The following is a 12,721-nucleotide window of genomic DNA, read 5'->3' on the forward strand; positions in this document are numbered from 1 at the left end:
GCGCTCCCCGGTGCCGGTGTAGCACCCGCAGCGGGGGAGAAAAAAAAAAAGAGGAGAAAAAAAGGAAAATTAAAGGCGCCCCCCCCTCCCAAGCCCCAGTCCCCAGGGGCAAGCGGGCGGCGAGGGGAGGGGGAAGTAGTCCCGGCCCGCCCTCCGCGGCCGCATCACGCTGGGAGGGAGCGCGGATTCCTGCGCGGGGTTGCTAAGGGTGAAAGTTTGCCGTGAGTTGGCTCACTTGGGGCCAGGGCGCGGGCGGCTGCGGGCTGGCGGGGCGAGCAGCAGCGGCGGCGGCGACGACACAGGCAGCGGCACCCGCACCCCACCCTCCCACCTCTGCGGCGTCCCGCACCACCACCAGTCCGCGCCGCAGCCCCCGGGCCCGCCCCGCGGAGGAACAGCACCGTCGGGGATAAGACGAGGGAGGGGACGGGACGGGGCAGAGAGACCCGCACCCACCGCACGGGTTCCGCCGGCAGCGCCCACGGCCCCCGCCCGACAGCCGCCACGCAGCCGCCGGCCCTGGAGCCGAGGACGAAGTAAGTGGGGTCGGGGGTGCTTCCCTTCCCCCCGCCGCCGCCCCTTCTCGGGCCAGGTTCCCCCCAGCTCGCATCCCCTTTGTAGGCTTGGCCTGAGGGGGGCTCATCTGCCCCCACCCCCTCCTGGGGGGGAGGGGGTGTCATTTACCCGTCCGTGGAGAGACCGGCCCCGGAGGGGGGAGGGGGCATTAATGGGGCTTCAAGGAGGGGAGGGGAGTGAAAGTCATGGGGTCGGCGACGCTTTGCAGTGCCCCCGTTCACCATTTTGTTCGGTGTCCCCTGTAGGGATGTGTGTTGCCGATGTCGGGGGAGGCGGTGGGGTGCGGCTCAGCCCCCGAAAAGGGGCGGCTGGGCTTGGGGGAGGGGGGCGGGGGGGTGCTGCCGGGGTGTCTGCCGTTCCCACACGGCGGATCCAGCCCCCGCCGGCTCCGGGGGAGGGGAGGAGAAGCCCGGAGACAACAAAGGCGCTGCTGGGGCTGGGCTGGGCGCCGCCGGCCGCTCTCCCGGCGGAGGGGCCCGGCCGCCCCCGTGAAGGTGGGGGGGAGGGGGCGGCCCGGCCGAGGTGCCCTTCGCGGGCCCGGCCGCTCCTGGGAAGGGGTCATGCGGCTGCGGGAGAAGGTCGGGCCTTGGGTTTCCTTCGGGGGAAGGTGCCGGGGGTGCTGCACCCCCCTCGCTCCCACCCCCCCCGATCCACCAGCCTTCAGGGGCCGCCGCTGTTCCCCGCCCCCCCAGCTCGCCCCTGGGGGGACGACTCTTCTCCCCCCCCGCCCCCCCATCTAAGGGCTCTTTTGGGGACCTTGTTTGCTGCCCCACCGTGAGGGGCGGAGGGGGTACGAGCCTTGTGGCCTCCTGGGGCTCCGTCCCGCAGCCGTGGGGTGGGGACCGCACCTCCCCGTCGCTGCCGAGAGGGGAGGGGAAGGAAAGGGGGCGGCTGCCGCCCGGCGGTGCCCGGCGCCTGGGCCGCGAGGGGCGTGTTCCCCGCCGTGGGCAGCGCCGGGGCGGGCGGGCGGGGCGCCAGCGCGCATGTGCGGTGGAAAATTTTTGTGGCCTGCCCCGCCGAGCGAAGGGCCGGCCGCGGGGCGCGACGGGAGGCGTAGTCCGGGGGACAAGTAGGTCGCGGGGCGGGGGGGGGGGAGGACTACAGCTCCCAGGGTGATCGGTGGGGGGGGGAAGGAGAGGGAAGGTGCCCGGCCGGGTCAGTGAGCGCCCTCCCGGGGAGGGTGTGGGGGGGTCCCCGCAGGGCCCTTCGCCTCGAGTTGCGGGGAGTCCCTCCGCCTCCCCTGGGTGGGATTGAGGGAGGCGGGAAGGCTGGAAAGGGGGCCCTTTGTTCTGGAGGGATGTGGCTTGCTGTCCAGATCGTCGTGGCCGTCGTCTATAAAATTTTAAAGTGAGGGTGAGGCGGCGGCCGGCTGGTTCCCAGGGGATGGAGCTCTCTCGGGATTCTCACAAGGTCACCCGCCGTGTTTGCGTTGCGAGAGGAGTGGGCACCGCTCCCGTGTTTGCTCTCCTCTGATGCAAGTGATCGTTTGGCCTCTCTCCTGCAGCAGGTCGGTGTGCTGAGAAACGGGGCGGGGGGGAGGGGAGGGTCTGAGAGGGCTCCTGCCTTCTTTCCTCAGAGCAGAGGAACAGCCCTTTGTTCCCCGCCCGCACCTCGGTGTTCTGCCCACGGTACAGTAAGCCTTTGCTTTGGAAATGCTGGTGATGTGGGCAGGCCTCTCTTTAGGGAAGACTTGTCAGAATACCTTTTACAATTGATATTGAGTTGTTTATTGCTTCGGCTGGGGTTTCCTTCCTTTTATTTTATTATTATGTTATCACATTTTGCTGCAGTAGATTTGGTGCCTACTGGGGCACATTTTACTATGTTGGCAACCTGAGGAGTCAGTGATATCTCTGACTTTTTGTACCTTCTGCGAGTATCAGCTATATGCAGCTACCTTAGCAGCTATTGGTATTATTAGGCTAATTAACTCGTGTTTTTCATAGTCAAGGTACAGAGTATTCCCCTTCTAGGAAGGGGGAGTACTTCTTAAAGAAAAGAAAAAAGGAGGCAACGATAAATCATTGCATCTCCTTGCTCTTTTCTGCAGAAGGTTGTTGAGGGTGTGGGCTCCTTGAAGTATATTGAGGCATTTGTGTTGCAAATGGGGTGGTAACAAATTCTGACCTTTGCTCCTTTCACAGTCTATAATTTCTGATTTCTTAATAGATTTTGGATCTGGATTAGAATTTACCACACGAGATTAAAAGATTTACAAACTGGCTGTTCTCTTCCTGCTTAATTTGCTGAGATCCCAAGCTATTCTCTCCCTTGGGTGCCTCAAAGCCAAAGGAGCGAGAGGGCTCCATGTAATCCCCCCTTGAGGTAGTGTGGGCTGTATAAGCTGTTAACATTTGGGTGCGCTCTTTCAGGGATCGCTTCATGCTGTTTTCTCTGGAAAAGGCTTTGTCTCTGTGCTGAGGCTCTTGCCTTCTGAAAATGGCTTCTCCTTGCTCTTCTCTGAAAAACTCTGCTTCCTTATTTCTTTGGTGTTTATCTGTTCTTACTTGAACTTGGTCAGGTCTTAGTGACCTACCAAAAGTTGTTACACTACAGTAATTCCTTAAAGCAGGTTTTAAAGGCAAGACTTCTTTCCCTCTTTCCCATCCTCTTGTTCCTGTGTTGGTTTTTGTTTTTTTTTTTCTTGTTGCCAAGCTAAACCCGAAGGGGGTTTCTTCCAGAACTGACCACCTTGTTGGCGGACCTGAGGTGTGGGGTATGCTTCTGGTTACCATCGTCCTGAAGCCAAGCCTCTCTGAACTCAGACTAGTGCAGAAAAAGCATAGAACCCACACTCCCTTTTTTTTTTTTTTTTTTTTTTTTGTAATAAAGGCTCAAAATACTTGTGTGTTTCTTTAAAACTTACTTAATCCTTCTTGTCCACTAAACTAGACCAAGCAAACAAGTCTGGTCAGTTTTTTCTTCCTCCTGACCTAGGCCAGTGGTTGTGCTGCTGGGATTCCCAGTTTTTCAGGGGAATGCTGACGCTGTATGTTTGTACTCCATCCCCACCCCCAAATAATTAGCACAAGTCGTAAACATTGGGTTGAGTGCTCCGTGAGAGCATCCTCGAAGCCCATTTTAGGAAGAGAGTTGAACACGGTGTGTCTGTTTGAGCAAGGTGAGGGCAGCTGAAGACAGAGCGGCCTCTGACTAAGCTGCCAATTACAAACTGGATATTCTGCTTCCCCCTGGAGAGGCGTGGAGGCTACTGGAAGTGTGCTTCCTCTTAAAATATCTGTGGGATTTGTTTTCTTTGGATGGGTGACAGAGTGCGGTCCTGACCTACCTGGGGGTTTTTTTGTACCCAGACGAACATTGTTTGCAAATCTGTGTATAATGGGAGAGTTGAGTGTTGTGGTTTTGCATTGTGCTTTTGTGGGTTCTCTCCGTTTCAGAGACTTCCTCACAGAGGAGGGAGGGAGGGATGGAGGGATTACTTCAGTCTTTGGCAAGCAATTTCAGTTTTTATTAAGTAGGTACCTGATTCTGGCAGAGCTCATCTTCCCTCTGCACAAGGATAAGCGATGCGAACAGGCTGTTGGCATGTGTGTGTTTTGTTACCCTGCGCACGTTTCCTGCCCCCCTCTCCTCCCCAGCTGAATTAAACTGGGATTTTAGGCTTGTAGCTAGGCGGAGCCTCAGCTGGGTACACTGAAGATATGCGCCTGCCAGTCAAGGGGACAGTAGACGCGGGCTGGCAGCTGGTGCCTCCGCACCCTCCCTCGCTCCTTCTCGTCCCTTCTGCGCTTGTGCTGGCAGAACGCGGCACCCGGCACGACCGCCCGGCCTCCCGGAGGAGAGACTGGCCCCGCTGTCCTGAGCGCGGAGCGGGTCTCCATACAAGCTCCTGAGTGAGTCACGAGGCTGTTCAGGTGGTGGCTTATGTTCTGGAGAGGCTGGTGGAGGTGAGCCGTGCTGGAAGCAGCTGAATTGCCAGGGCAGAGAGAGGCGCGTTAGATGTGCTGAAATAGCTCTGCCAGAGCAGACGGTTGGCCTGCCGGGTTTCAGCGGCGGTACTTGGCAGCGAGGTGAGTACAATGTACGTGCCTGTGTGTGGGTAGCAGCTACACCCTTATTTCTTCTGTAGAGGAAGCAGGGAGCCTCCTCTCTACCAGCATCTCTGTTTTGAGGTCCAGAAGATTTGGGGTGTACCTCCTAGTGAGCATCAGTGCTTGTTAGATTTTGTGCAAACTGCTCATTCTGCTTTTGTTAATGAAAAAGTGTGGCTGTTTATCTCAACAGGTGTGGAGTTACTGTGTTCTCTTGTCTTTATCCATCCTTTTCTCTCTTTCTCTAGGTCTGCTTGGAGCCAAATCTTGTCTTATGTGTCTGTCATTTTGTCTCTTTTAATACACTGCCCTGACTTGCTTGCTGCGAAGGGAGTATGCATCTGGAGATCAAAGTTGCTCTTAACTTCATCATCTCATACCTGTACAACAAGCTTCCTCGGAGGCGGGCCGACCTGTTTGGTGAGGAACTAGAGCGCCTGCTGAAGAAGAAATATGAGGGTCACTGGTACCCGGAGAAGCCTCTGAAGGGATCTGGCTATCGCTGTGTTCATATAGGGGAGACGGTGGATCCAGTGGTGGAGCTGGCAGCCAAGCGGAGTGGGCTGGCCGTGGAGGATGTGCGTGCCAATGTGCCAGAAGAGCTGAGTGTCTGGATTGATCCTTTTGAGGTTTCCTACCAGATCGGCGAGAAGGGCTCTGTTAAGGTCCTCTACCTAGATGACAGCGAAGGCTGCAGTGCCGCAGAGCTGGACAAAGAAATCAAGAGCAGCTTCAACCCCGACGCCCAGGTATTTGTCCCCATCGGCAGCCAGGACAACTCACTGTCCAACTCTCCGTCCCCCTCCTTTGGCCAGTCGCCTAGCCCCACCTTCATCCCTCGCTCTGCCCAGCCCATCACCTTCACCACTGCCACCTTTGCTGCCACAAAATTCGGCTCTACCAAGATGAAGAAGGGCGGAGGAGCCGGAGGAGGGGGCGGCGGAGCAGGGGCTGGGCAGCAGCCGAGAATGGTCAGGTCTCCCACCACCAACCTCCTGAAGCACAAGGGCCTCTCCCTGTCTATGCACTCTCTGAACTTCGTCGGAAACGCTGGGAGCCAAGCCCCACAGTCACAGCTCTCCCCCAACGCCAAGGAGTTCGTTTACAGCGGCGGGTCGCCGGGAGCCAGCAGTCTCTTCTTCGATGGCGTTGCCAGTGAGAGCCCGGCCAGCAGCATCCCGCCAGCATCGCAGTTCAACACCGGCACGGGTGGTACCTTTGATATGGCTCAGGTCTTTGGTGGCAGCACCAACAGCCTCTTCTTGGAGAAGTCTCCCTTCGTGGAAGGACTCAGCTACAACCTGAATGCCATGCAGTATCCCAGCCAGTCGTTCCAGCCTGTCGTCCTGGCCAACTGAAGACGAGGAAGGAGAGTATTTTGGGGCAGGGAGGGAGGGGGGGAGAAACAAGAACAAAACAAACAAAAGAGGGAGAGAAAAGAAAAATAGAAATATACAGAAAATACTCAAATCTTATAAATATAGCTTCTTGGGAAAAGAGAGAGCCCAGTGTTGTTGCGCTGTGCTGGCAACGCTCCTGAAGCACTGACTTGTTTTTTAAACTCAGTCCCTGTGCTTTTTTCCTACTCACTTTTTTACTCCTTAAATGAGTCTTGGGATTTTTCCAGTTTGTGTTCCCCCTTCCCCCACCCCAGCCCAGGACTGGTGCAAAGGTAGGTCACAACGCTCCTGATTTCCCTGCACCCTCCCCAGCGCTGGACACAGGGTCTTTCCACATGGGTGTAGGGATGTCTTCTTCATACCACCTGGCTGGAGGAGGGGCGGGGAGAGGATGAGTCAGTGTCGGTGGAGATAGGCACACTCTTGGTGCGTGCTAGGCAGAAATGGGTGGGTGGGCTTGTTTTTTCTGTTACAGCTCTGCGTGTAGACGAAGAGCATCTACTGTGCCCACGGGTGTAGACTGTTGTGCTGTTGTTGCTCCAGGCTCTCCAGCCGAGGCTGGCATCAGCTGTTCTGTCTGTGTGCTGAAAAGCACTAACTCTTCTCCTTGACCGTCTCCCAGCACGTAGCGGGGAGGGCAGAGCGTTACTGTGAAATGGCTTCCTCCTGCTCCCTTCCTCATCTGCACTTCCAGCCGTGGCTACAGGAGAAGAGCGCTTTGAACTGAATGACTCTGGCTATCGTCCCCTTCTGCCTGTGAGCGAGGGGGCCTTTCTGTGCCCTCTCGGGGCCGGCTGATCGGTCTGGGTGACAGAAACACCACCCGCCTGTCCCTGTGGCTGGGGGAGGTGGCACCACTTGGATCTGCCTCCACTTCCCAGACGTTCTTCCCAGCAGCAGGGGCCAGCATCCACCAGCGGTCATATGGGGTGGCCTCCTGGGTCTGAGTTCTCATTCCTTGCTGTGAATTCATCATCTTGTCTCAGAGAGGGAATTTCTGCTTTTTTAGAGAGGCAGCACTACTTTTGAGGAGGAGAAAGGGCTGTTTTGTCAAAGCTGCTCTCTTGAGTGGTAGCGTAAGGGTTTGTGCTTTCAGCCAGGTATACACCTGACCAAATCCCCTCCCCTACCCTTCTGGAGGAGCGGGAGGAGGTGGCTCATCTGATGCGAAAGGGTCGCACCTAGCCTGAACTCATCATTCCAGCCAGATCACGTCAGTGCGGATGGCGGCAGGTTGAGAGCAGAGTAGGGATGGGCGCCGCAAAGGCGAGCGGCCATCCCCAGCATGTGACTGTACGGTGCTTCCCTGCCGCAGGGCCAGGATCTAGGAACGCCCCTGCAGCTTTCCCTGGAACGATGTGCTGCAGTCAGGTGGTGGTGGCTTTTCAGCTAGGTGGTTTCTGTGTCAGGGACTCGAAAATCCACCTTCACAGGAAGCCAAAGGAGGGCTGCTTCTTGCTCAGGCAGAGTGCAGGTTCTCTAGGTGGGAAGGAAGTTTCCTTGGAGGCCGTTGTGGGAGTATGAAACTGTGCAAAGAGGAGAGAGATGGAGATGATGAGACTCCAGTCTTTGAAGTTCTCAGTTTAAAAGAAAAATAAGCTTTTTGCTGCCTCCCAAACTTGAGGTTTGGTTTTCTTTTAATGATGTCTCTGGAGCACCCTCTGAAACCCACTTCTCCTATAATTTGTCAAACTAACGTGCTCTTTCAAGACATCCCTGTTCCAGGGGAGATGGGCTTGAACCTGTGCTTTTCCCACTCCCTTCCCTTGAGCTGAGGTGAAGGCACTCCAGCCCTCTCGTAGTTGTGTTGCCAATGAGCCTTTGCAGAGGTAACGGGCTGTCTGTCCCAGGGAGACTGCCGCTGCCCGGAGCTCTTCAAAGAGAGTTTCTAGTGCACCCTTCCCCTCGCTGGGTGACTGGCGAAGGCATGGTCCTAACCTCGCGCCCAGCCGGGGTTCCCAAGCAGGCTGCTTGCTGCCATCAAGCTACGTATGGCCAACGCGGTGGGTGGGCAAGGAGAGCGGAGCCCAGCTAGCTTCCCCCAAACTGGCGCCTGTGGCCTCAACCTTGCAGGTTTCCAGACTAGGACAAGTTGCTGAGGAGTGGCCAAGCTATTGGGTTTCCCTTTTTCTTTTTTTTTTTTTTTTTTTTTTTTTTTTTTTTTGAACCCACCACTTTACGGACATTACCACTGCCACGCTGTCCCTCTCCCTGGGAGTGTGCTGCTGAGTGCCAGCCTGCTTGCCACGTTGGACTGAGGGGTGCTCAGCCCTTGATGGTGGGACCTGGTCCAGTTGCCCCACACCGTCCCTTGCATCTGGCAAAGCCACCTGTGAGCCGCTGCTGCAGGACAGCGTGCCCTCCTCCTCCGGCCCAGGCAGGGAGGGGAGAGGTGGGGATGCCCCCCCGGCCACCTGCTTATGTGTGTGAAGCTTTGATGCCGCTTTGCCCTGCCACACGTATTATACCCGCTTTAAAAATAGTGGTGTGAGTGGAAGGAGGAAAAGAGGAGGGACCAACCTCTTTGTATCTTAAAAGGAAAAAAGCGTGCTTCAGAAATGTTCCTCCAGCATCAGGCAGCAATGGAAACTAACGGCCTTTTCAGGTCTTTTCTAGTCTTGGATGTAGGCGTTCAGCTTCAATTTTATTTTTTAAAAACCTGCACTAATTTACCTGGTTTCTTAGGAAGAGAAGAGAGAAATTTTTTTTTAACTTTTATTTTTTATGGGTTTGTGTTCTTTTTGTTGATGTCCGTTTGTATTGAATAATTTGCTACATTTGTAAAATGTAAGAGGTATATATAATATATGTATATTTCTAACGTAAAAAAAACTGTAATTTTTTTCTTTTCAAGATTTTTTCTTAAAAAGAGGAGAGAAAAAATATTTTTTCAGGAAAAAAAACTTTAAAAAAAAAAAGAAGTGGTGAAGATTCCTTTCTCCCCACTCAGCCTCCCTCCTTTCCCTCCCACCCCTCTCCGAGGAGTGAATCGACAGTTGCCTTGTGGGAGAGAAGGAGTGAAAGAGGACAGCAGTCTGTATGTCTCCAAGCGGAGGGTTTCTGTGTGTGCTCTGCCTGGGTTTCTTTCTGAGAAAGGGGGCTACTGAGAAGGGGAACCAGGGGGTTGTTGTCTTTTTTTTTTTTTTTTTTCTTTTTCTTTTTTTTTTTTCTTTAGCGAAGGAGGAATACAATCAAGAGTTTTGTATTCAGAATGTTGTGCAATATTTTGGAACGGGACATTGGTGTGTCTAGAGATTTAGTTAAAAACAAAACAAAAAAAAAAAACAAAAGGTTGATCAAATCTGTACAGTTTCTATTGTTCCAGATTTTTTTAAGTTTGTATTAAAAGCATGATATAATAACTGGTTGTTGTGTGATGTGTGCTCAACGGGGAGAGAACACCTCGGCCGTGCCTGTTGCTGGGAGCGCTGTGCTCATGGTGGTGAGGAGGGACGTGGCCGTCTTCCCTGCCCATCTTCAGATGAACCAGCGCTTGGCATTTTCCTCGGGCAGCCAAGGTCACTGGTTTGGGGTGTGCTTGGCAGAGGTTTTGCTCCGTTAGGAATAGCCTGGCGATGCCCAGGCTTGTGCAACATGGCAAGGGCAGCTGTGTACTCTGACCTCTTGCGCTGCCAAGAATAGCAACGGCGTAGGAAAAAGTGGCGGTGTGCCTTGCCTGGCTGGGTCCTGCCGTGATTCAGCTCCCTGGAGAGAGGAGGCAGAGACATGCTTTGTCTTTGGCGCATGCTGCCACGAGGGGCCTTCAGTCGATAACAGAGTTCCTAAAATACCTGGCTTCTGCAGCAGCTCCCCAGGGCTGTGGTCTGCGATCCATCTGGGATCCATCTTAGGTCATCCCATGGGGTGGATGGAGCCTTCCCAGACAGTGGTGTCTGCAGAGGGGCTGCTGTTTGGGGGTTGATTTCTCTTCCCCTCCCTGCAAACCAGTTTGAGTTTATTCTGGGATACTTGCTGAGCAAAGGCAGACTCAAGGTGTGTGCGCAGGCCATGTGGTGAATGTTCATCTATGGTGACTTCTCATAGACAGGGTGGGCTTGACGCTGGGTATGAGAACAAGTGGGGATGATGGTCTGATTTTGTTTCTTTTTTTTCTTTCCAACTTCTCACTGCTTGGCATAAATCAGAATAATTGGAATTCCTGTTGGAGGAAGTTGCTTGTTTTTAGTGAAATGAGACAGGTCCCTCTGTGCAGAGGAAGATGCTGAAGTGCCCACCCCACCCCACATGTGCCAGTTGGCTGTGTGACCCAGCTTCCCCAGTCCCACCGTGCTCCTGCTGCCTCAAAAAGCTGTTGAAGGGAGCTGCTCTGTATTTGAGGAGACCAAGTGTGGAGCTGGTGCTGGCTCCTGCTAGCATCTGTACCCACGCCCCCTTAGCCCCTCTAGCCTGGATTTCTTCCTGGAAGAGCTTGGGCTGCTTTACTGTTGGCTTTACGAGCCCGGGGAGCTGGGCTGCTGCTGGTGCCTGCTGTGCACCGTGTGACTGTCACGCTCTGCTAAGCAACGAAACTATTTTCTCCCCTTTGTGCCTCAAACCCCTTGTAATCATTTATCTAAAGCACGCACCACGGCTTGCCTTTAGACATGTTTCTGGAAATGGAAAGTCGAGGGCGAGTATGTGCCTTCCTGATCCTTGCCCTGCATTTCGCTTGGCTGTGACGCAGGGAGGCACGGAGCCTTTCCCTTTTTGGGCACAGGTACGCGGAGCGATAGGGCACGGAGTTAGTTTACAGCTGATAGCTGCGCGGCCTGGGCAGGGATTAGGGAAAAGGCTTAGTATAGCCTCGTTCCTCCCGAGGTATTTGTTCCTGTGCTGTTTTGGGGATCCTGAAGGGTGTGGGGAGGTGAAATGCCCCTCTTCCTGCCTCGAAGTGGGGTGCAGCAGGGGAGGGAGCCCAGCAGGACACGGGGATGAGGATCAGCCCTCCCCGTGGTACTGGAGCCCCACGCTCAATCAGTACGGGGTGGTGCCTGGGTGTGGGAACATTTGCCGGGTGTTTGGGCAGTGACCCAGTTGGTCCCCAAATAGGGTGCTCTAGCAAGGCACGGCAACAAGATGGGACTCGTCTCCTGAAACCTCCAAAGCGAGGGGCGTGGGGGTGTTGTTTAGACATTCGTCACAGGGGACTCCGTTATTAAGAAGGAAACTTGTAACTTGAGTCACGGAGCGGGCGGGCTCCCTGAAAGGAGGAGACAGCTTGGGTAGAAAATGCTACGCTTCAGCCTTGGGCTTTTCAGTCTGTGACAGCAGCAGCCTCTGACACGAATCGGGCTGTTCTGGGAGAGGGAGGGGGCTGGCGCCCGCAGGAAAGCCTTGTGCGAGCGTGAAAAGCTGACTGTAAGGCAGCCTTGCCCTGCGCTGTGTGTTAAACACAGCCCCAGCGAAACAGCCCCAGTTTGCTCTGGCAGGAGAGCATCTCCCGCTGCCCCAGAACCTCCCGGAGACTTGGAATTATTGGGATTGAATAACACATGGCGCAGGTGCTGCCGACAGCGACTGCCTCCCTGCACCCTGGTGCTTGCCGACGGGCCAGGACCAGGAGGTGGAAAAACACCGCTGGCGGGGGAGCCGGGACCCACCGAGTCCTTGGCGTCCCTGAGGAGCGCTCCTGCCAATGCCACCTGCTCCCAGCTCACGTGGCTGCGGCCCCGGCGGGTGCAAGGGGCGAAGCTGACGCCACGGCCGCGGGCGGCCAGGTCTTCCCATCCAATGTGCGTCCTCCACTGGAGTGCAGGCACCAGCGTGGCCAAGGTTAGCTGCCTCGCAAACCTTGTGCTTTTTCCTCAGGTTTCTGTGGCCGGGCTCCAATTCAAACATGGCCAGGAACACGCTCGCCTTGGCCCTTACAGAGCTGTTTGTCCACTTCCCCCCGCCGTGACCTATGTCATCGCCTCCAGAAACGTGGTCTGCTTTTTACAAAGCTGCTAAAGAGCGAAGCTTTCACCCCCCAGCCCCAAGACACCTCGGTGAAGGCTGAGCCCTGGCCAGCACGCGAGGTGCTTTCGTGTCGTACCCATCAGCAAAGGGCCAATTTGCATGACGGCCAATTTGCACGTGGCCATCGCCAGCGGCAAAAGTGACTCCAGTGTGGTAAGTGCATGTGCCGGGGAGGGACACATGATATTTCCCCCCCCCCCCCCCAGTGACATAGCAGCACGTTAGGAACAGGAGATCTCAGCAGAGATCTCAGACCCTCAGGTTTGGGGTCAAATTTTGCGGCTTTGCCTGGAGGAGGGGCAGAGAATGGTGCAGATGGAGGCGTGAGGGAACACTCTCCCTCTTCACCAAATGCAGAGGAGGCGAGTGTGGTCCCTGTGTTACTCTGCTGTTGCTGAGACCTAGTTGAGGGGATTTTTTGCTTATTTTTGTTGGCCTCGCGCAGCCGGCACAGCTTGACTGCGAAGGAAGCAGATCCCTGGGAGGGAACGTGTCCCTCCCACTCAACAGGGTGTTTCCACCAAGGACAAAGTTTTCCTTCGAGTGAATCAGCCAGAAACTGCTTGCAGAAGGTGCAGCTGGGGCTTTCAGCAGAAAAAAAAACCAAAAAAAAACCAAAAAAAAACCCAAACAAAAAAAAACCCCAAAATAATCCATACAAGATTACATGTAGGAAGGGCAATGGGCAGTGTTGCTGCAGCAGGACACATTTCTTCCATGGGCCTCGCTTTGCCT

The 12,721-nt window shown here is 55.2% G+C and overlaps 1 protein-coding gene across 3 annotated transcripts; it reads left to right on the forward strand.

The window, feature by feature from the left end:
• The first annotated feature begins 230 nt into the window (after positions 1 to 230).
• On the forward strand, positions 231 to 9,390 carry TOB2 (transducer of ERBB2, 2). Of its 3 annotated transcripts, none has more exons than XM_086752142.1 (3): positions 231 to 536; positions 4,339 to 4,607; positions 4,877 to 9,390. In XM_086752142.1, exon 3 carries the CDS (start codon positions 4,964 to 4,966, stop codon positions 5,984 to 5,986), a length of 1,023 nt encoding a protein of 340 aa, XP_086608268.1. In that variant the 5' UTR covers positions 231 to 536; positions 4,339 to 4,607; positions 4,877 to 4,963; the 3' UTR covers positions 5,987 to 9,390. The 3 variants fall into 3 exon arrangements, with proteins under 3 accessions (XP_086608268.1, XP_086608277.1, XP_086608257.1); XM_086752151.1 differs by lacking the exon at positions 4,339 to 4,607 and having other exon boundaries at positions 4,877 to 5,048; positions 5,145 to 9,390; XM_086752131.1 differs by lacking the exon at positions 4,339 to 4,607.
• Positions 9,391 to 12,721: the final 3,331 nt, after the last annotated feature.

Source organism: Chlamydotis macqueenii, chromosome 1 (assembly GCF_036417535.1).
Source record: "Chlamydotis macqueenii isolate bChlMac1 chromosome 1, bChlMac1.mat, whole genome shotgun sequence".
Classification (NCBI taxonomy): domain Eukaryota; kingdom Metazoa; phylum Chordata; class Aves; order Otidiformes; family Otididae; genus Chlamydotis; species Chlamydotis macqueenii.

Bases quoted from the DNA above. Each gene is read 5' to 3' on its own strand.
- TOB2 (XM_086752142.1), top strand. From the start codon at position 4,964: ATGCATCTGGAGATCAAAGTTGCTCTTAACTTCATCATCTCATACCTG.